Source organism: Podarcis vaucheri (assembly GCF_965113315.1).
Source record: "Podarcis vaucheri genome assembly, chromosome: 4".
NCBI classification, from domain to species: Eukaryota; Metazoa; Chordata; class Lepidosauria; order Squamata; family Lacertidae; genus Podarcis; species Podarcis vaucheri.
In genome coordinates this window covers 27,372,841-27,394,382 of record NC_138762.1, presented here as the reverse complement: position 1 = coordinate 27,394,382, position 21,542 = coordinate 27,372,841, and the positions used below count along the sequence as shown (strand labels likewise).

Below are 21,542 nucleotides of genomic sequence, written 5' to 3'. Positions count from 1 at the left end.
GCAGTTGTTGTGAAGTTTGTCATGGCTGTAAAGAACAATTACTTGGCAGCAGAGGGAGGTTTGTTATCTCAGGATCTGAGGTTACAGCATGTAAAAAAAATGGGGGACATTGTTAGCTCATATTATTAACTCCAGGACAATGCAAGAGCCTCTGTCATGTTCTTTTTATATTATCAGAGCTGGAGGTGGGGGAGAGACCTTTTTCAAGAGTTGATGGTAAAACAAGCCTCTTAAAATGAACACCTGGTCCATGCATACAATGTAAGAAAAGGCCGCTTCGCTCAAGTTATCCTAACCTTTGCTTCCCTCCAGTGATTTACAGAACCTGAATTTCTTACAATCTAAAGTTCAGAGGTGTTTGCATTTAGGAATTCTCTTTGACCGTCTTAAGAACCTTTGGCTCTATTGGGAACTGTAAATCAGAACATAAATTCCATTTAACAAGAGCGTTTATATCAGCCTCCTGGACCTTTTCTCCAACTTTTTTCTCGTCTAGAAATCCCATGTTGATATGTGCTTCTATTTCACTATATGTGGATTATAAACATGGTGGCTTCAAAGCATTTTGATACTCAGAAACCCAGTATTCTGAAATTATGAGATTTGAGGCAAAAGCCTAGTCTGAGTCACACTTTGCTGTGACGGGATTCTGTATCAACACTACTACTGGGGTACCACAGATTGTCTTAAAGCAAGGGTTTCACAATGCACCCGCAGAAGGTTTCTGTGGCACCCGCAGATTTCCCACTCTCCACTGAAATAAAGAAACACTGTCTCGTAGCCAGTGGAATAGGTTGTGGTGTGTACTTGACTGTAGTGTTTGTGTTTGGAACCCAAGGCTGTTTCTCCAGTTTGGAAATTCTCCCACAACCCCCAAAGGTTTGACCCTTCCGTAAAGCAAAACTTGATTACTTATTTTCATTTATTGAAAAATGCACACCTCACTTTTTGAGGAACTTACTATGACTTAATTTTGTTGGAGTAAGTTACCAGTGGTGCGTTTGTTTCAGAGACACTTCCCTCCCTGAGGCTAAGATTGGTCAGCAATAATTGGAGGCTGGAAGTGTCGTGTCTCAGTCTCATGGAAAGATTACCGCATGATATGTAGAAAGCGAGGGGCCAAACTACATCTAATCAATTTGACGCAGTGTGGTTTCCATTCCTAACTTTCGCAAATAACATCTCTTGAGAGTTCACAACCTCCAGCAACTCACATTGGGTTTTGGAGGGGCTTTGTCGTTGATTTTAATGCTTATCACTTCTTTCCAGCCAAATACTGCAACAATGGCACATGAGAAATCGGGAGCAGTTTGTTTTGTTATTGTTCTTTATTGCACAATAAAGGTGTTTTTTTTAAAAAAAACAAAAACAAAAACACAACCCCACACATGTACTAATGCCTTCCTCCCTAGTGACTCTCCCTCCCTCCCTCTCTCTCTCTGCTCTCCATGTTGGCTTGCAGAAACAATCCCAGGCAATTTTGGATACAACCTGCTCACCTTCATAATCTTGTACAACAACCTCATTCCCATCAGTCTGTTGGTGACTCTGGAAGTCGTGAAGTTTACTCAGGCTCTTTTTATAAACTGGGTAAGTACTTGGAATGTAAAAGCAGGGAAGCAAATGCTAAATAAATAAGAGTGACATTTATTTAAGCAAAGCTGTGCATGAATCTTCATCTCTTTTCTAGCCACAGCTAGAACCTGGTTGGCAGCGGGCTGCATGGAAGACTTTCAAAACTTTCACTATGCAAAAGAAAGCATCGCATTTTCAATTGCCAGAAAAACTTTCCATATGCAAAATAAAAACAAAATTATTAAACTCAGGGACCCCTCTGTCTCTCCTGCTGTTCACAATTTATCAGAGGAGATTTTAATATGCAGAAATCACCCATTGTTGACATCTTCCTTGACTGTATTTTGTATGTAACCCATATTTTGCATGGTGGTTCCTTAGACCAGTGAACAGATTTTGTATGTATTTTTGGATTCAATTAGATTCTATTTCGAATCAAGAAGGTAGACTGAACCTTTAACAACGGCACAGCTTTTAACCACAGATTTCAAAACTGCACTGGTTTTTTGGATTCTTAGCATTCCTGAGCAATGGTGGGTATGAGACTGTTAGTAAAATAGAGCAGAACAGCAATGAAACCTCAGCATAAAACATTGGTGAAGCAGATAAAAATAGAATATACGTCATGAAGAACACTTTAGATTCAAATGTTGATTGAGACTGCAATCCTCTACCCACTCAGTTGGAAGTAGGCCCCTTTGAACTCACTGGAACTTACTTGTGTGTAGGCATCTATAGGCTTGCACTTTAAGCATCCTCACTTCTCCTTGCTTTCAGGACATAGATATGTATTATCATGAAACAGATACACCTGCAATGGCCAGGACTTCAAACCTTAATGAGGAACTCGGCCAGGTAAGAACGATAGAATGTGGTATGATGGCAGAGAACCATGTGAAAAACCAACTATTAGACTTGTGCAGTACTTTTCATTCCATGCTTGCAATCTGTGAACAAGGCTTGAGAATTCACAATGATAAACTGCTAGTTCCCTTCCTCAGCGAATGTAGGCAAGCCTTCTAAAAAGCATTGTGAATTACAGTGAACACTCTCTTGCTGGGGACTGTGTTTGTGCCGTATCCATTGTAGCACCTAGTAAAGCCAGTGTGGTGTAGTGGTTAAGAGTGGTAGTCTCGTAATCTGGGGAACCAGGTTCGCATCTCCGCTCCTCCACATGCAGCTGCTGGGTGACCTAGGGCCAGTCACACTTCTCTGAAGTCTCTCAGCCCCACTCACCTCACAGAGTATTTGTTGTGGGGGAGGAAGGGAAAGGAGAATGTTAGCCGCTTTGAGACTCCTGAAGGGGAGTGAAAGGCGGGATATCAAATCCAAACTCCTCTTCTTCTTCTTCTTCTTCTTCTAGATCCTTAATGGCACAAACGACCCTTTCTGTGCCCTTTTGAACAACTCTATAACTTATTATTTTCTGCAGTGGTGATTCTTTTAAGTTCAGGTGACAGAAGTAATACATTTGCATTATTATTCCTTTTTTATACTGCCATTCTTCCAAATGATGTAGAATATAGCCATTGGGATCAGATGCCCTTAATTTAGGGTTACCAGACGTCCCTGTTTTCCGGGGACAGTCCCCAGATTTGCAAATAAGTCCCCAGACAAATTCCATCCCCAGAATGTCCCCGGATTTCATCTAATGTCCCCGGGAAATGCAGCAGTGGCAGTCTCAGCAGCCCGGAGCACTTGGCTCTGGCTGGCTTCAGGAGCTGCTCAGAAGCCCCCATATGATGGTAGTGCAGGGGATCTAAGATGCAGTTTCTGGGCTGCGTCCACCTTCCCTGGCCCCAGCAACTAAGCTGTGAAGGGAGGTTTCACGCTGCCTATGGAGAAGCCTCCCAACTCCTACTTGTGTGCAAGCAGGAGCAGCGTGGGGATCTCTCAGCCGTGAAGGGAGACTTCACACTGTAGCAGAGCTTGCATGCAAGCAAGAGGGGCAGGGATCTCTCAGATAGGCAACGGGAAGCCTCCCTTCCCAGCTGAGGGATCCCCGCCCCCTCCTGCTTACACGCAAGTAGGAGTTGGGATGGGGCTGCTCCGAAAGGCAGTGAGAAACCTCCCTTCCCTCTGCCACCGCCATCACTGCAGCATCAATCTCCTGAATGTGTAGTATGTATGTATGTATGTATTTATGTATTTGAAGTGTCCCTGGATTCATTGAAAAAAATCTGGTAACCTTACTTTATTTCTGTTTGACCGTGTGAAGAAAGGTGGAGCATGTCTGTTCTGATGGCCCACCTTCTTGTATAATTTGCACTTCCCTTTTCATTGTACAGATATCCTAACTTCAATGCCTGCCATTTGACTTCTAGGTAAAATACCTGTTTTCTGATAAAACGGGCACCTTAACATGCAATATTATGAACTTTAAGAAATGCAGCATTGCGGGAGTAACATATGGGTATGTACCATTTTATATAGATACATTGCAATAGCTTAATGAATCAGTTTTGTTGAAGTGGCAAATTCTTAGTTCTGTATGGAAAACTGTTATACTTAATAGGCAGAGAGAAGAGAACAAGAGTGAGCCACTAAAAAGGGGGGGGGGAGTAGGGGACGCGGGTGGCACTGTGGTCTAAACCACCGAGCCTCTTGGGCTTGCAGATTATAAGGTCAGCAGTTCGAATCCTCATGATGAGGTGAGCTCCCGTTGCTCTGTCTCAGCTCCTGCCAAGCTAGCAGTTTGAAAGCATACCAGTGCAAGTAGAGAAATAGGTACCGCTGTGGTGGGAAGGTAAACGATGTTTCCGTGTGCTCTGGTTTCTGTCACGGTGTCCTGTTGCTCCAGAAGCATTTTGGTCATGCTAGCCACGTGACCCAGAAAGCCGTCTGTGGACAAACGTTAGCTCCCTCGGCCTGAAAAGCGAGATGAGCTCATCTTTGACAGGACTTAACCATCGAGGGGTCCTTTACCTTTACCTTTTGGTTCCTTGGATGCATGTGTTTTAGCTTGAGATTTTCAGACCTAGGTCCACTTGCCCTGATCCAGGTATGCATTACACTGGGCAACAATTTTTTTACTTTTTGAATGTTGTCTAGATTTCTACAATTGATTTAGGGTATTTTTGCACTGCTGAATCAGGAAATGGCATCCGTTTCTCTCCATCAGGTCAGGTTTTTGTGCTATGTTGATTTGAAAAAATCAGATCTTGTGACAAAATCAATTACATTTTTGTGTCATTATCAGCTGATTTTTGTCAACACATATCATCCTAAATATGTTTTTAAGAGAAAAAAATGTTTTTCCAACAACATATATTGATTACCTGATAGAAACATCGATTACTGTAAACTGAATGGTGGGCATTGATAAAGGTAAGTACACGTAAATTGCATGTTGCTTCACCATTTTTCAAACTTCAGGGCTTGAACTTCTGTTTCTTGGAACTCCAGGAATGCTCAGTGGCAGGGAGGTCTCTCTTCAGAGTCCAACAGTAGCCAGGCATCATGACTGCGTCCCAGCGACCCTGATACCTGGTCTCCATCTCTTTCATGTCCCCATTGGAATCTCTCCTCCTGCTCATCACTCATTGAACCCAGGTTCTCAGGAAACCGTTCCAGATGTGAAAATAGGTAGTGCATCTTGACGCTCATGTTGCAGCCCAGGTTTCTGAAAGCAGTCAGCATGTTGTTGACAAGTTCTGCGTAGTTTCTGGCCTTATTGTTGCCCAGAAATTTCTTCACTACCAGAACAAATGCCTTCCACGCTTCCAGTTCACTTCATTCATTGAGTTTCCGAACTCTGGATCTCTGATGAGCTGATGGATTTGAGGACCGTCAAAGATGCCAACTTTCAACTTCTCCATGGTCAATCCTGGAAAAGCCTGGCACAAGTAAGTGAAGCAGTCAGCATCCTTGTCCAGAGCCTTGGTGAACTGCTTGATTAAGCCGAGCTTGATGTGCAGCGGTGGGGAGAGTATTCTGTCTCTGTCCACCAGAGGGTCGTTGATGACGTTCCTTTCTTTGCAAGGAAGGACAGGCCAGTCCTTCTTCGTGTAATGCTGAGCACAGTCCCTACTATCCCACATGCACAGAAAACATGAGTACTTGGTGAAGCCAGACTGTTGCCCCAACAAAAAGTTCACCATCTTCAGGTCAACACAAATAAACCACTTATGCTGATCATAACCAATTTTCTCCAGCACATACTTCACCGCTTCATAGTTCTCCTTCAGTGTAGTCGAGTGAGCCAGGGGTATAGAGGCAAACTGGTTGCTGTTGTGTAGCAGAACACATTTCAGTGATCACTTGCTGCTGTCAATGAACAGTCTCCAATCTTTGGGTTCGTACTGTGGCACTCCAAGCTTGAGCAGAAGCTGCGTAATATCTGCACAGTACACCAAGTCCTTCTCTTCCGAGAAAAAACAGAGGTACTCTTGATGCCTGTTGCGGAAGAAGCTGATGCGAGCACTGTCAGAGAGGAGGTTTTTTTCCTTCAATCTGGATGCCAACAGTTCGGCAGTGTCCTTTGACAAGCTGAGGTCGCGAACTAGATCATTCAACTCCTTTTTGGAAAATGGATGTGGAGCATCATCTTCAAGAACCACTTCTTCTTCTTCTTCATACCCTTCAACACTGGAAGCATCTTCGTCACTAATGTCAGGAAGTTCTCCGAAGATGGGCACTGGAATTTCATCACAATGAGCTACAGGACGACGTGCTGATTGAAGATCAGGACACTTGAGGCTGCTCCGGTTCTTTCTGTTGATCCCAGTCACATCAACAGCGCAGAAGTAGCAGTCAGTGACATGGTTTGTCAGCTCCCTCCAAACCATGGGAATTCCAAAGTTCAGACTCCTCTTGCCATTGGTCCACCCACGTAGAGTCTCGGTGCATGCCTTGCACACCATGTGTGGCGCCCAAGCTTTATCCTGGTCACCAAGTTTAATACCAAAATAACTATGCTTTGCCACACCAATTTATGGAAGATTTCGAGGTTTTATGACTTCAAACTGATCCCTTTTCGACATAATCACCCAGAACTATTGGACCTGAATACTTCTTGTCATTAAAATAATCATTTCCAATCAAAACAATTAATCGACATGGCATTTTACCCCCACCAACTTCTTCTAAAATGCTCCACACAAGCGTACATGTGAACAAAAATGTAAAAAAACGACATGTGGCCATAGCTCAAAAACTTGACCTGATTGAGCAAAACCAATGTGATTTTTGGATTCAGCACATCAGATTCATCCTAAATCAACTGAAAAAACACAGACAACAAATTTGTTGTTGACCAGTGTTATGATCCATCTTGTTCTTATGATCAGACTTTCCCACCAATTTTGCATATTCCTTTCTTTCTTTTTAGTCACTTTCCGGAATTAGCAAGAGAATGTTCATCAGAAGACTTCAGGTAAAGCAGATATTGACTGACATTAGTTTGAGGGGCATGTGTCTCTTTTAGCTTTGTGGAATGGTTCAAGTGGGCAAACATTGAGCACGTTTTGCAGAGATTTGCCACTGGGTGGCTAACGGAGGTTAATTAAGTAATTAATTAATTGCTGATTTATAAACTGCTTCACAACCAAAAGTTACTGAAGCACTGTGCAATAAAATAAAAAAGTAACAGATGAGAAACTCCATAAACTTTTTTATTATTATAAAAAGCAATATAACCTTTTCTACAATTGTAAGATTAACGTTCCATAAAATGATTCAGGGAAAGCTTCAATAGCTGCCTAAATGTCAAAACACTGGATGCTAATTTAATTTCATCTGGTGATTGAATTCCAGAATGCTGGAACTGCAACACTAAAAGCCTGGTCTCTAGAGCATGAGGTCCCCCATCTGGGAAACAGAGTTTCTGGACAGGGATATATAACGGGCAGGCTATCCCCTCAAGCAGCCTGGCTCCAGACTATTTAGTGCCTTAAATGCTAAAAGCAAAACCTTGAACTGTTTCTGATAGCATATTGGCAACCATTGCAGTTCCCTTGGATGTTATATGATGTAAACAGCGTAGCTGCAGCTTCTGGGTTAAGTCCAAGGGAAGCCACACACACACACACACACACACACACCCGAGTGTGATTCAATAATCCAATTCAAAGGCAAAGGTGAGAATGCTTTTGGAGGGGAGGCAGTAATAAGAAGGGCAAGTGGGGAAATGGGTGAACTGCATTCTATTTGCAGAGGAGATAGAGCTGAAAGTGGATCTCCAGGTGGGTTAGTGTTGCTTTCCGGGAGGGAGAGGGTGAAGGGTGAGGCAGTGGGGAAGTTAGAACCAGGCAAAAGCACCAGTGGAACCAATCCAGCATTGCATCAACCTCCCTGCCCCTTTCCTTCCTGGTAAGGAACAGCAAACCACCTTCCAGGAAGCTAATGTGCTGGCTCTGTCCCACCCAGTGAGACGCTTCTGGATAAAGGAAATACAATGCTGCAGAGAATATATAGCCTGCATGTTTGGGGAGAATATGTCCTCTTGCCTCCTAAGGAGTCGCTGTCCCAGTGGAAGGGAGATAAGAAGGGTTCCATTGATACCCAAGTTCGGTAATTGATGATGTTGTAAATCCTGTGTGTTATTAATGGAAGCATATGTTTTGAAGAGGTAATGATTCATTCCTTTTATTCGACTTCTAGTCAACTTCCTCCTTCCACCAGCGAATCTTGCGAATTTGATGACCCGAGGCTGCTGCAAAATATTGAGAGTGATCACGTAAGCCCAGTTCTATAGTATTGTTCCACTGATAGTTCTGTCGTGCTCTTGTCCTTTGTCTTTGGGTGGAAGAGTCACTTAAGAAGCTCTGCTGCTCTGTAGGTACCACTTGGGAATGCAGGGTGGCCGTGGGTGTCTTAGCTGCAGGTGTAAGAAACCAGAATTGACAGAGTCACCCATCCCTGATTCAAAAGGCTCTCAAGAATTGGTTGTGATTCAGAAAGGGGCGTCAGCAGCCGGCACCTGCCATTGCAAGTTTTACACACCTGTTGAAAACTCTTCCATTCCATCGGGTTTATGTAAGCAATTAAGAATACAACTTTCCAAAATAGCTAGCTGATTTCCAATTTTAAAATGTCATATGTTTTTATTGTATGGTTTTCTGTATAATTGTTGTAAACCACTTTGATATTTTTTATGAATAGCAATATATAAATATTTTTATAAACAAATAGGAAAACACACTCAGACATTCATTCATTTTCAAAAAAACCAAAAAACCCTGCATGATAGTTTGGGGTTAAGGCTCACGTTTACACTTCCTTTCTGAGCCCTAAGAATATATTTAGACTTGATACTGACCAGCAAATAAATATTGCAGTATTTCAATATTATCTTTGCAATTCAGTTTGTTGTTGTTTTTTAAAAAAAATGTCTGATAGATGCACACAAAAGTCCCCCTTTCCCAGCTCGAATTGGAAAGTGGGAAATATTGTTATCCACTCACCACCCATACACAGCAGGACATTTGCTGTAGTAATCGGTTTGACATTTTGGTTTGGCAGCAGGCGGAGGAATAAATCCAGCACCGCTGCTGACACTACATGTCAAAGGAGAGACAAGGGCTCTGTGGAAGGGCTGACGTGATAAGAAGGCCCTCATTGTTGCTTTAGAACTGGGTGGGTGGAACCTATTGTAAGCTGTGAACATGGAAGGACAAAAGCAGACTGAATAATTGATTTCAATACAAGGAAATCATAGGATGCCCCTCTTAAGGCCGGCTGCACTGGGGAAGTTAAGATAGCTTGCTGTCTGCCGACAAAGCTTCAGTTGCAGGCATGTAGGTGATGTATTTGCTGTGTGAGCAATAAAGGCCTTCAACAACTCACCCAGAAACAAGAGGGGACTATTGGCCTGATCTGGGAAGGCTGTTCTTTCTACCTTAGTGCAGCCTTCCCCAGCTGGTGCTCTCCAGATGTGTTGGACTACCTGGCTGGGGCTGATGGGAGTTGGTTCAAAGCATCTGGAGAGGGCTCCAGGTTGGGAAAGGCTGCCTTTTGTCGTTGAGCTCCAGTAATCTGACTAGTATTTGATGGGGCTAACGTAAGAAGAACCCTCTTGGATCAGACCAAAGACCTAGCTAATATCTGGTTTAATTGTCTTGTATTTGATGAGGTTAACACAGGGAGAGCTCTGCTGGATCAGACTGACGGTCTGTCTAATAATCTAACTCGGTGTTTCTCAAACTCGGGTCCCCGGCTGTTGTTGGACTACAACTCCCATCATCCTTGACCACTGGTCCTCCTAGCTAGGGTTGATGGGAGTTGTAGTCCAACAATGGCCGGGGATCCAAGTTTGAGAAACACTGATCTAACTAGTGTAACTATTCCGTATTTGACGGACTAATGCAAGGATCAGACCAAGGGCCCAGTGTCCTGTTTCCCACAGCGGACAACCAGAGGCCTCTGGAAAGGCCCTCTTCTGCTTTTGTGGCCAAGCAGTTGGTATCCTGAGGGACTGGGCCTCTGATCCTGTGGGTGGTGAAACAGTTATCACAGCTATTAACCATCGAAGGAGATAATGGGCAGAAACCACAAAGTAACCGAGGAGAGCGCCATTGACCACCCAAGTGCTTGTTTTCCTCTTCTAATAAATACAGCAAGAGACTTAGAAACTCCCTCAGGATTCCTTGTGGCATGACTCTTGTGTGGACTTTCCCTTTCAGCCCACAGCTACTCACATCCGGGAATTCCTCACTCTCCTGGCTGTGTGTCACACCGTTGTCCCAGAAAGAGACGGAAACACAATCATCTACCAGGCCTCTTCTCCAGGTTGGTCACTGGCTCCCTTTCTTAAGGGGATGGAAAGCAAGGAGAACAGCAGAGCAAGGGAATGAGGTGGATTCCTCAATGAGGGCCCAAGATGGCAAGCCCATGTTTGTCAGAGGCTGTATACATCTTGAGGTTTTTTTTAAATATTGTCTAGGATAGAGGTAAGGAACCTCAGGCCTGAGGCCTAAATATGGGCCTTGCAACTCTCCCTAGGCCATGCTTTGTCCTTGAACTTTCATAACGCCTCTTATTTATTTATTACATTTACACCCCACCTTTCCCCCCAAGGAGCTCACGCTTCCCTCTCACCCATTTTATCCTCACCACAACCCTGTGAGGTAGCTTAGGCTGAGAGTGAGTGGCTGGCTCAGGGTTACCCAGTGGGCTTCATGGCTGAGTGGGAATTTGAACCCTGGCACCTCAGGACGCGGGTGGCACTGTGGGTTAAACCACAGAGCCTAGGACTTGCCGATCAGAAGGTCGGCGGTTCAAATCCCCGCGACGGGGTGAGCTCCCGTTGCTCGGTCCCTGTTCCTGCCCACCTAGCAGTTCGAAAGCACATCAAAGTGCAAGTAGATAAATAGGTACCACTCCGGCGGGAAGGTAAATGGCGTTTCCGTGCGCTGCTCTGGTTCGCCAGAAGCGGCTTAGTCATGCTGGCCACATGACCCGGAAGCTGTACACCGGCTCCCTCAGCCAATAAAACGACATGAGCGCCACAACCCCAGAATCGTCTGCGACTGGATCTAATGGTCAGGGGTCCCTTTACCTTTACCTTTTACCTCAGGTCCTAGTCCTACATCCGTAACCACAACACCTGTCAGCTAGCCATGACATGGCTTAGTGTTACGTCCGAATGCAACCTCTTCCCCTCTCTATTTTTATTATTACTATTACTATTTTGGTAAGCCACTTCGGGGTTGTTTTTCGGGGGGGGGGGTTACATACAAAAATTGGGGTATGTTTTTTTAAAAAAATAAAATAGACAAATGCTGAGAATAGGCAAGAGCGACGTAAGTCTTTCAGCAGGACCCTGTGGTATATAATTTCATAAATGCTCTTCAGCACTATTAGCCTCAGTGATATTCCATTTACTTTTATGTTAATAAAGCCATTTGCTATATTTGTAATGAATTTCCCATAAAGGCAGGTTGTTTCTATTGACAGATGAAGGAGCCTTAGTCAAAGGAGCAAAAAAGCTTGGCTATGTCTTCACCGGACGGACTCCGGATTCTGTTATCATCGATGCGGTAAGAGCATGTATAAAAGGATAGCGCTAAGCAACTCCGAGAACTCTATGGTGGCCCATATATAGCATAAATAAATTAAATAGTGCCGGTCAGGGGATCTGTAGGAAGGCCATTGGTTAGCTGGCCAAAGCACCTGCTTATTAAACTGTGTTTGATTCCCAGTGGTGCCTTGGGAGCCAGACCTTTGGGGAAGGGCTGTAGCTCAGTAGGAAGAGTGCATGCTTTCCATGCAAAAGGTGCTACTTTCAGTCCCCAGGTAGGGTTCGGAAAAGGCTCCTATCTGTAATCTTGGTCTGCAATCTGTAATCTTGCCAGGCAGTGTAGACCAGTATTCTTCAGTCTTGGGTCCCCAGATGTCAAGGGACTGACTGGATACTGGGGAGAGGGCACTGGGAGAAAGGGGGTTGGAAGAAGGGGTTGGTGATCTAGGGAAACCTGTGACAGCAAGGAGATGAGACTCAGAGGCAGGAGAAGGTGCGGGAGTGGAGAGTGAACAACAGGTGCAGGAGGAAGGAGAGACAGGTCAGGATGGTGAAGAGTCAAGGGCTTCCACTCCTCCTCCTCCTCCCTCCTCTTCCTTCTCCTCTACTGTCTCCCAGGACCAGAAGAGGATGGAAGTGGGAGGAGCAGAAGCAGGTGACAAGCAGGCACCGCCTTTGCCTGCTTACATGCAGCTTGGGTGGGGGAGATACATACGCTGAGGTCTGGAGCAGGGCCTCTCTGTTGCTGTAACTGCCTCATTGGGTGCACAACTAGGGGCAGCTGAGAGACACGGCTTTCCCTAACTTGTCAGTGTTGTTTTGACAATGAAGAGTGGATTCCTGGACATTCCTGGGCTGACAACAGATGTGGGTGGACTACAACACCCATCATCCACATCTATCTTAGCCCAGTGGTCAAGGCTGATGGGAGTTGTAGTCCACCCACATCTGGGAAAACCCAAGGTTGAAGAACGCTGGCATAGAGAGTATGGGTTAGGGTGGATCAGTAGGCTTGCTTGGTATAAGCCAGAGTACCCCATGTTCATGGTAGGTGCTTTCTTGAGCACTGCGTACAAAAGCTTGAGCTCTGTTGTGACTTAGAATGCCATAACATAAATTGTGCGTCAGAGGTTAAAGTCACTGGAGGTGTCATATCAAGCAGGACAGCTCATCACTGTGGAATGAGAGCCCTCTGCACATTTTACCATAAAATCTTATGAAGGTGTGTTCTTTACAGATGCACTTGGAGAATGCATGCTGAATGAAATAATATTCTGTGCACCATGCTCTTGGAGGCACACATATAAGTACACCATTTTGCCCAGCAGAGGGAGCTATCATCACATGTTTTAACGTGGGCTTTCGAAAAAAGCAAGGCTTCTTTGCATGTTCGCGTCGCTTAACGTGGTTCAATTTTTGTTTCATGTGTTTGCAGCTAGGAAAAGAAGAGACATATGAGATTCTCAATGTATTGGAATTTTCAAGGTAATTAGATTTTATAACTATTTCAGTACCTAAGAAAATGTGATAAATGGAGTGGAGAAAACTCAGTTTTTAAAGGAAAAACCCTTAAAACAACCTTCCCCAACATCATTCCCTCCTGCAGTTTGGAACAGTTTACAGTCTAATACATTGTGTGAGGGGTGTGTGTGTGTGTGTGAGAGAGAGAGAGAGAGAGAGAGAGAGAAAGAATGAGCGAGAGAGAGATAGATATTGCTGCTGCTTCAAATGGCAGTTTAGCAGCTGTGAGAAGGCTAGCCAAGTTCCTGGGACAGACTACACCAGGGAATTACACTACATCATGATGTCGTAATGCTGCTATGTGATCCCTAACTGGCTGGATAACATGCTCAACGATCCTCTCTAAATGGATTGTTCCAAAGCAGCTCCTGAGAAGTATAGGAAGCAAAGCAAAACCATGCAAAATTAAAAAGAATTTGTGCAATCTTTTGGGAAATGTTTTAGGCCCCCATTGAAATGTTTAGTTCATTTTAAAAAAAGACTTGGTCCTAAAAATGAGTACATGTAATTATAAACGTATGATTTTGTTCTGTGCAATTGGTTGAATTATACTTGAATTATACTTCTCTATACTTGGCTTGATAATAATCAATTTTATTGCAATTTCATTGCATACATGGGTGTCCCTTGTGTCAGTTCCAATGCACTTTTGTTTGATTATCTTCATCTATTTTTTTTTTAAAAAAAACAGCCCTAAGGGGAAAAACAGTCCTAAGGGGAAAAAATAAGAACTTTTTTATTTAAAAAAGAAGAAGTTTGATGGAGCTTTCAGTCGCCCCCCTCCCCGCAAAACAAGCAGTCCCCTGTAAGAAGACATCAATGGCAAAATGTATTCTTGGTAGAGTCCTCTGCTTTTAATCTAATTCAGAAAGAGAGAAGAAAGAAGTTCATTAATTTCAAAATAATGACATGCCGTTCATTTATAAAGAAAATGAGATTAGGAAGGGCTGTTTCAGTCTCCATGATTGCTGATCTGTATTTCTCAAAGGATCTGGCCCACATTTGACTTCTCCAAACCATTAGACTAATGACAGATCCGCAGTATGTATTCAACACATATTTAACATGACTTCTCCCAAAGTATCTTGGAAACTGTAGTTTTCACCCTCATATACCTGAAATTCCCAGTATCCTTATCAAATGACAATTCCCAGGATTCTTTGGATGAATTCACACACTTTTAAATGTGTAATGGGTGGGCTTTAAATGTATGGTAGAATAATAGAATGGGTTACTTCCGGGTTTTGCCGCTCGCGCCTGTGCAGAAGCACCAAATCGCGCCGCGCGCCTGCACAGATGCGCCACTTAGAGTTGCGGGCTTTTCATGTTACGGACGGGCCTCCGGAATGGATCCCATCCATAACACGAGGAACCACTGTATTCATAAATACATTTTCATATTAATTCTAAAGTAATTTGGTTGTTCCTAAACCATGTTCTATAGGAACTGGTTTCTTGGGCTTGATTATGATACATTTCCGGACGCTGAGCCTCTAAATTCCCCCATTACTCATATTTGTATATCTTTAGACAACCCTAAACCATTTGCTCTTCCTCTTTGGGTAAAAAAGATTGGTATTGTAGGTGTTTCCTCAAACCACTGGGCTCTTACACTCAACCCTGACTTGAAACCATCTCTCACTTCCCGACTTATAAGTTTGGCTAGCCAAAATTCCTTTCATTCATAAAGGGCCAGGTGTCTCTTACATTTCAGAGCTTCCTGGAGATTGTGACATTCCCAAGATTTCACATACTGTTTCCTTCAGCCAGTTCTTGATGGGGTTGCACTTCCCCCTGAAGAATCAGGTGTTCAGCTTGGGGGTATTCACTGGCTATCCTTGTCCCGGGATGCACAAGTGGCCTCTGTGGCATGGAGTGCCTTCAACCAGCTTTGGCTGGTGGCCCAGCAGCAGCCGTATCTGGATGGGGATAACCTGACTTCAAAATAGGCAGCTGTCTCGAACCTGCAACCTTGGCGTTATCAGCACCACACTAACCAACTGAGCTGCCCATGGGGCTGTGCCTGAAGACCATTTGGCAAGCACTTTGCTAGATGCTGACAACACATGAACTGCAATGAATGCTTCTTCTTTTTCTTCTCAGTGACAGAAAACGAATGTCTGTAATTGTCAGGACTCCGGAAGGGCGTCTGCGTTTGTACTGCAAAGGAGCCGTAAGTGTCAAAGGCAATTGTCACTATGCTTTCCGTTGTAGCTCTGATACTTTGTGTTTCATAAATAATGCTAATAATATGCAATACTGCCATTGTCATCAGAGGTTGTATGCCCTTCAAGACTTAAATTCCCCCTTTGTTACATTATCCATCAGTAAATTGATCTGTTTTCTGGATCAGGATTGTGTGGACAGGATCAAGCCAAGGTTGGCTGTTTAATCCAGCCTTCCCAACCTTGGTGCTGTCTAGATGTTTTGGACTACAACTCCCATCAGCCTCAGCTAGCAAATGGTATTCTGGCAGGGCCTTAGGGGAGTTGTAGTCCAAAACATCTGGAAAACACCAGGTTGCGGGAATAGTGGTTTGAACAATGTCATTCATTTCTTTGAGGGCAGCTCTCAATTCAATCACATCATATCTTCTTTCCAACAATTTACTTTATAGAGTTTGTTTGTTTGTTTTCTAGGTATGTCCACAGCTTATTATTTTGTGGGTCAATGCTGCTACCTTCCTTTTAATTATAAAGTGTCCTACTTGTTACCTGAACCACCTCAAGCACCCTGGAAAGGCAGGCTATAAAGGATATAAAGGTCTTAAATAGGCATTATAAAATGCATTTATGGACCCGTGTTTTATCTATGTTCTTTCTTGTTGGTAGGATAACGTCATTTTCGAGAGACTCTCCAAAAATTCCCTGTATTTGGAGCAAACACTGTGTCATCTTGACTATTTTGCTACAGAAGGTAGGCATTTGTTTTCAGCAGGCTGGAAAAATGAGAAATTGGGAGAAACCAAAATGGATAGATTCCTTAGCAAGAACTGTCATCCTCTAGTTCGATGGAAGGAAAGAATGTGGTGGACAAGGGTTTTTGTGTTTTTTTAATGAGGAAGAGGGGTTTGGGCTTGGTTCTTCTGTTAAGGATTCAGATTTGAGCATCAAAATAGTGCCATATATAGTTTCACATGCCATATGTATCGAACATGGGCAGAATTGAGAAAGGAAATACAAGTTGAAGATTATTCCTGCACCTGCTGAATGTGGTCTGATAGACACATTCTGTCCCATGATACAGACAGCCAGAGGGATCTCCTCTGCTTTTGCTTTTGCTGATTGCAGAATGGTGTGACCAGACATAGACTGTGGGACCAAGGAAATGTGTGCATGCACTAAAGGCAGTCCTGCCACTCATACCATTTTCAGCCACCTTTAAAAGAACAACCCCACTATAATCTGTCTCCAGCCAAAGGAGATGCTGAATTGGGGAATCTACAGAGTCCCAGGCATACAACTCAAGCCAGAGGCAAAACATTCCTTGGGTGAAAATGGAGTGTATCAAGATTGCAATCTTGTTTAAAGAGGTGTGAAACAGAAGATCAATTGGAGTGGAGCAGTACCAGAGAAGCAACATTAACTGAGTCTCCTAGCTCTCAACTGGCGTTAATACCTTTGTTTAGCAAGTTGGGAGAGTGTTTCTGAAATGAGTCATGGGTGGGTGGGGGACAGAACAAAGAAGTTTGAAGGAGAGGTGACGTGTGGTACCTCTGTTGTAAATGTTTAGGAAAACGGAAAATGAACTTGGATCCTACTGCCCGCACTTCTGTTGTGTTCCCTTAAGATGTAGTAGCTGCCCCTACAAGTTTGCTATAGGAAATCAAATATACCTGTCTCTTATTTCATTGCTAATGGGACATTACTGAGGTAGAGCAATCTGGGCAGTGGACTATGTTCCTTTTATGATACCATGTTGCTGCAAAAGGTATTCCTTCCCATGCCTGAAAATCTCTCCCTACCACACAAATTCTTTTTTCCTGGGAACTCCCACACCCGCAATAATATTGTCCTTCTGTTTTATATGGCATGCTCTCTCCTTCTTCTGGTTCACTTGTGCCAGAAGAGAAATCCTTATTTTTATGTATGCTAAATTCTATCAGAAGTCTCATAAAAATAACGCTGTTCATATTCCAAAGTTCTTCAGATTACTGCGCATGGTTAACCTGTGTCAACATCGGTGCAAATTACATGTGTCCATTAAAAGGAGCTACAGAGCATTGTGTTATTTGCAGTTGGGCAGTTAATGTGAAGCTATTCAACTACCTCATGTCATGTTTCTGTGATGTCACAATTTAATTTTAAAATATATTGTAGTATAGTAAGTAATTTATTTTTAAAATTGAAAGCTGCGTGAAGGTGTTAAAGTTGCCATTCCTAAAAAAATCACATTGATATTGTAGGGCAGAGTTCTCCTAATACACACATTTTGTAGACAACTTTTTAACCTAATATATACATTTTGGTAAAGCAGTATTCCCTAATAGAATGCATTTTATTGTTATTTTCACTTTTATGCACCCGATTCTTTGCATTCTTGTATGTATTACATGGCTGGAGGAGTGCACTGCAAAATTTGGAAGGATTGCTATCTTGGGCCCACATATTGTTTTGGAAAGTGGGAATTAGGTCGGTTTGCCTTTAAATGTGAGCTGAATCAAATTTCTCCCTCTACCAATACCTACATTTCCTTTTTAGGTTTGAGGACTCTGTGTATTGCATATGCAGACATATCGGAAAACGCTTACCGGGATTGGCTGACCATCTATAATGAAGCCAGCACAAACCTGAAGGACAGAACTCAGAAGCTGGAGGAGTGCTATGAGATCATTGAGAAGGTAACTAGGAGACATAGTTTTGAGTTGCTTACAGCCGAATCCTCTCCCACTTTCAAATTTTGCCAATAGCAAGTAGAGTCCTAGGAGTCAGCAAACCTTTTCAGCAGAGGGCTGGTCCACTGTCCCTCAAACCTTGTGGGGGGGGCAGACTATATTTTTTGGGGAGGGGGAAAAGAGCAAATTCCTATGCCCCACAAATAACCCAGAGATGCATTTTAAATAAAAGGACACGTTCTACTCATGTAAAAACATGCTGATTCCCGGACCGTCTGCGGGCCGGATTGAGAAGGTGATTGGGCCGGATCTGGCCCCTGGGCCTTAGTTTGCCTACCCATGAAGTAGACTGAACTTTACAAAGCAGTGCATCCATTCTGTTTGACTGGAAGCATTTCAGATGTGCTAATTTCAGATCCCTTGAATATTCCCCCCCACCACCACCCCCCAAAAAATCTATGTGTTTCCTGCAAAAGTAGAGTGTTTCCTTAACAAAATATGAACAAGAATTGTTATCACTTCATAGAAGTACAGCAAGATTTCAACGTAATGTTGGCCTGGTTCACAAGTCACGCTAAGCCAACTGTGGTTTAGCATGATTGCACGGGCTCCTGGTGAGGCAATTTCAGCCTCTTTGCTCTCCTATAATGAAAGTTTGCAGCATTTGGCGCATCTTAGTTTAGAGCAGGGTTTCCTGAACTTGGGTCTCCATCTGTTTTTGGACTACAGTTCCCATCATCTCTAGGTAGCAGGATCAGTGATAGGGATGATGGAAATTGTAGTCCAAAAACAGATGGAGAAAGCAAGCATGGAATATCCATAAATACTGCCTGACCTTGAGATAGACAGTTGGGTAAGTAAAAGTGTGGATTCTGTTGTTATGATTTCTGTTCTTTCTCATGATTAAAAAGTCAACCAATTTTCATCACAATTAAGCCCCCTTAATTTTTGCATTCCTGCAGTTGAATGTTTTGTTTAATTTGGATGTCAGCAATCTTTGCATCAAAACTGAAAAGGTTTCCTCCCCAGCATACATTTAAAAATGTTTTCTCTTCGGTTGTTAACAACTTGTGCAAAATTCATTTGAAATCTCTTAAATTATCTGCTGAGTTGCATGTTTGATTTGGAGCCACACATATAATCCCTGTTTTTGCAAAAAGTGTCACATGCTGATTGAATACATAGATCTGCTGTTTATGAAAACACACTGCTCTGTTATTTGCTCCTTTCTCTTTGCCAAAATTCAAAATATGTAGCCTTTAAACAAAGGGCACTTAAATCTATGATTATGGATTTTGACAAATGTTGTTTACGAAAGACTGGGCACTCGGTTCTAAACAAGGCAGAAAGTCTCATTAAGTTAGACGGAGTTCATTTCTGACACAGGGGCTGATACTTAGTCTGTCTTATCTGTTTACATTTCTACAGCAAACCTTCAGGAAAGTTAAGAATATACTAGAGCCAGTCCATTTTACAATTGCAAATGCTGTGTGCCTCTTGATATTAAGAATATTTACTTAGAAGCAAGTTTTACAGAGTTCAGTGGAACTTATTCCTGAGCGAAATAAAAAAAATTTCCTTACAGTAGCACCTTAAAGACCAACTAAGTTAGTTCTTGGTATAAGCTTTCGTGTGCATGCACACTTCTTCAGATACACACTGAAGTATATCTGAAGAAGTGTGTATCTGAAGAAGTGTGCATGCACACGAAAGCTTATACCAAGAACTAACTTAGTTGGTCTTTAAGGTGCTACTGTAAGGATTTTTTTTTTTTTTTTGACTATGGCAGACCAACACGGCTACCTATCTGTAACTTATTCCTGAGCGAACTTCCTTAGGATTTCTGGGTTTGTTTTTTTTTATTTCGGAGTATATATACATCTGTAGGATATATGGAGATGGGAAGATAAATGGATGGTCATTACATTTGTGCTTCCAAAGTGGGACATGATCAGGTCAATTAACAGTTTTACTTTTGGATGATTGCATCCACTTTGTAGGTATATTTTGAAAGCAGGAAGTATATTTAACGACACGATGCCATGCAACCTCTGTTTTCTGAACTTAAGAAATATACCAATTAAGGCTATTAAGAATGTTGCTATGGCAACTGGTGCATGGACCTCTCCACTGGCTATCTTTTAAAGTTGCAATTACAATTAATTGCTTTTGAATCGTTGCCCTCCTTCTGATCAAAGTGCCTGGTCCTTTTATGCACTCTGAAATGTCCAATTTTCATGCCAGAGGAGCAGCGAAAGTTAACTGCGCCATACATATCTTGTTGAAGGGTGGGTAGTAGAAAGGATAAGGCACAGCTTGCTGTCATTAATTTCTGTTTTTGAGCATGGTCCAAGCTGAGATTGATCCCAGAAGAATGAGACCTCCCAATTCTTTTCTCCCCTCTTCCATCCCTTTTCAGGATTTACTGCTTCTTGGTGCTACGGCCATTGAGGACCGCCTTCAAGCAGGTGTTCCAGAAACGATATCCACTTTAATAAAAGCAGAAATCAAGATTTGGGTCCTAACAGGAGACAAACAAGAAACAGCTCTGAACATAGGTAACAACCCTTCAGCTTTTCTACTAAGGTGGCCCTGTGCAACGTGCTGGATCACAGGGCTCTACCCAACATTAGTCACCTGGTGAAGCACACTCGTTTCAATTAATGGGCATGACTAACTTAAGTGCATTAATTTTATTGGGTCTACTCTGAGTACAACTTTGTTGAATACAACTCACAAGATTTGGTGGCTTGAGCAGTGTGGCTCATTCATTGCACTGCTTTGACCCTTTCATTTAATTCATTAAATGAGTAAGAGATAAGGAGTACAGGCTCCTAATTGTGAAATCTGGGTGCAGGGAGGTGGAGCAAACTGGATGTGCTCTGTCTTCCGCAAGGGCAGATTTCCTTATTGCCCAGACTAGAGAACGTGCCCTAATCTCCTTGCAGAACTTTCCTTTGAGACTGAAACCCTTGTGTGTCATAACGGGGAAGGAATTTGATTTAAAGCAAAAAATCATCCGATTTTCACTTTCCAAAGAATCGAAACAACCATTCTTCAAAATTTCCACTTTTCTAATTTTTCTGATGTGGTTCTCCAACAAAAGTGCACGTACTAAGGGAAAATGTGTACAAAAATGAATAAATTAGTGAAAACAATGTACAAAAATTCATTATATAGGGAGAAGTTGCTTGGAAAAATGTGTAGGTTAGTTAAAACTGCAGACAAAAATGTTTTCATTGGGAGAAATTCACACTAAAATGCCGAATACAGTGGTACCTCAGGTTACATACACTTCAGGTTACGTACGCTTCCGGTTACAGACTCCGCTAACCCAGAAATGGTGCTTCAGGTTAAGAACTTTGCTTCAGGATGAGAACAAAAATCGTGTCCTGGCTGTGCGGCAGCAGCAGGAGGCCCCATTAGCTAAAGTGGTGCTTCAGGTTAAGAACAGTTTCAGGTTAAGTACGGACCTCCGGAACGAATTAAGTACTTAACCCGAGGTACCACTGTAATTGTTTTCATGAGGATTTAAAAATAAATAAATCACAAATTGCTGAAACCTACATTATCATTCAGGGAAACTACACCTGACTTATACCACTTCACTCTGTTCTGTTCCATCTTTATACATACTCAGTTTTAATTTCAAAT

General features: G+C 42.8%; 2 protein-coding genes across 10 annotated transcripts in view; one reads left to right on the top strand and one right to left on the bottom strand.

Annotated features, from left to right (window-relative positions):
• The window catches only part of SHISA2 (shisa family member 2), a 455,435-nt gene that overhangs the window by 175,900 nt on the left and 257,993 nt on the right, over positions 1-21,542 (bottom strand). The window lies entirely within an intron of this gene.
• Positions 1-21,542, top strand: part of ATP8A2 (ATPase phospholipid transporting 8A2) — a 325,713-nt gene that overhangs the window by 79,258 nt on the left and 224,913 nt on the right. For all 9 annotated transcript variants that reach the window (XM_082220253.1, XM_082220252.1, XM_082220254.1 and 6 more), the window contains 12 exons: positions 1,463-1,590; positions 2,353-2,430; positions 3,900-3,988; positions 6,905-6,949; positions 8,176-8,251; positions 10,197-10,302; positions 11,470-11,552; positions 12,969-13,018; positions 15,158-15,227; positions 15,886-15,970; positions 17,755-17,894; positions 20,308-20,446. In XM_082220253.1, the coding sequence (XP_082076379.1) occupies positions 1,463-1,590; positions 2,353-2,430; positions 3,900-3,988; positions 6,905-6,949; positions 8,176-8,251; positions 10,197-10,302; positions 11,470-11,552; positions 12,969-13,018; positions 15,158-15,227; positions 15,886-15,970; positions 17,755-17,894; positions 20,308-20,446 (1,089 nt within the window). The remainder of the gene's footprint in view (positions 1-1,462; positions 1,591-2,352; positions 2,431-3,899; positions 3,989-6,904; positions 6,950-8,175; positions 8,252-10,196; positions 10,303-11,469; positions 11,553-12,968; positions 13,019-15,157; positions 15,228-15,885; positions 15,971-17,754; positions 17,895-20,307; positions 20,447-21,542) is intronic.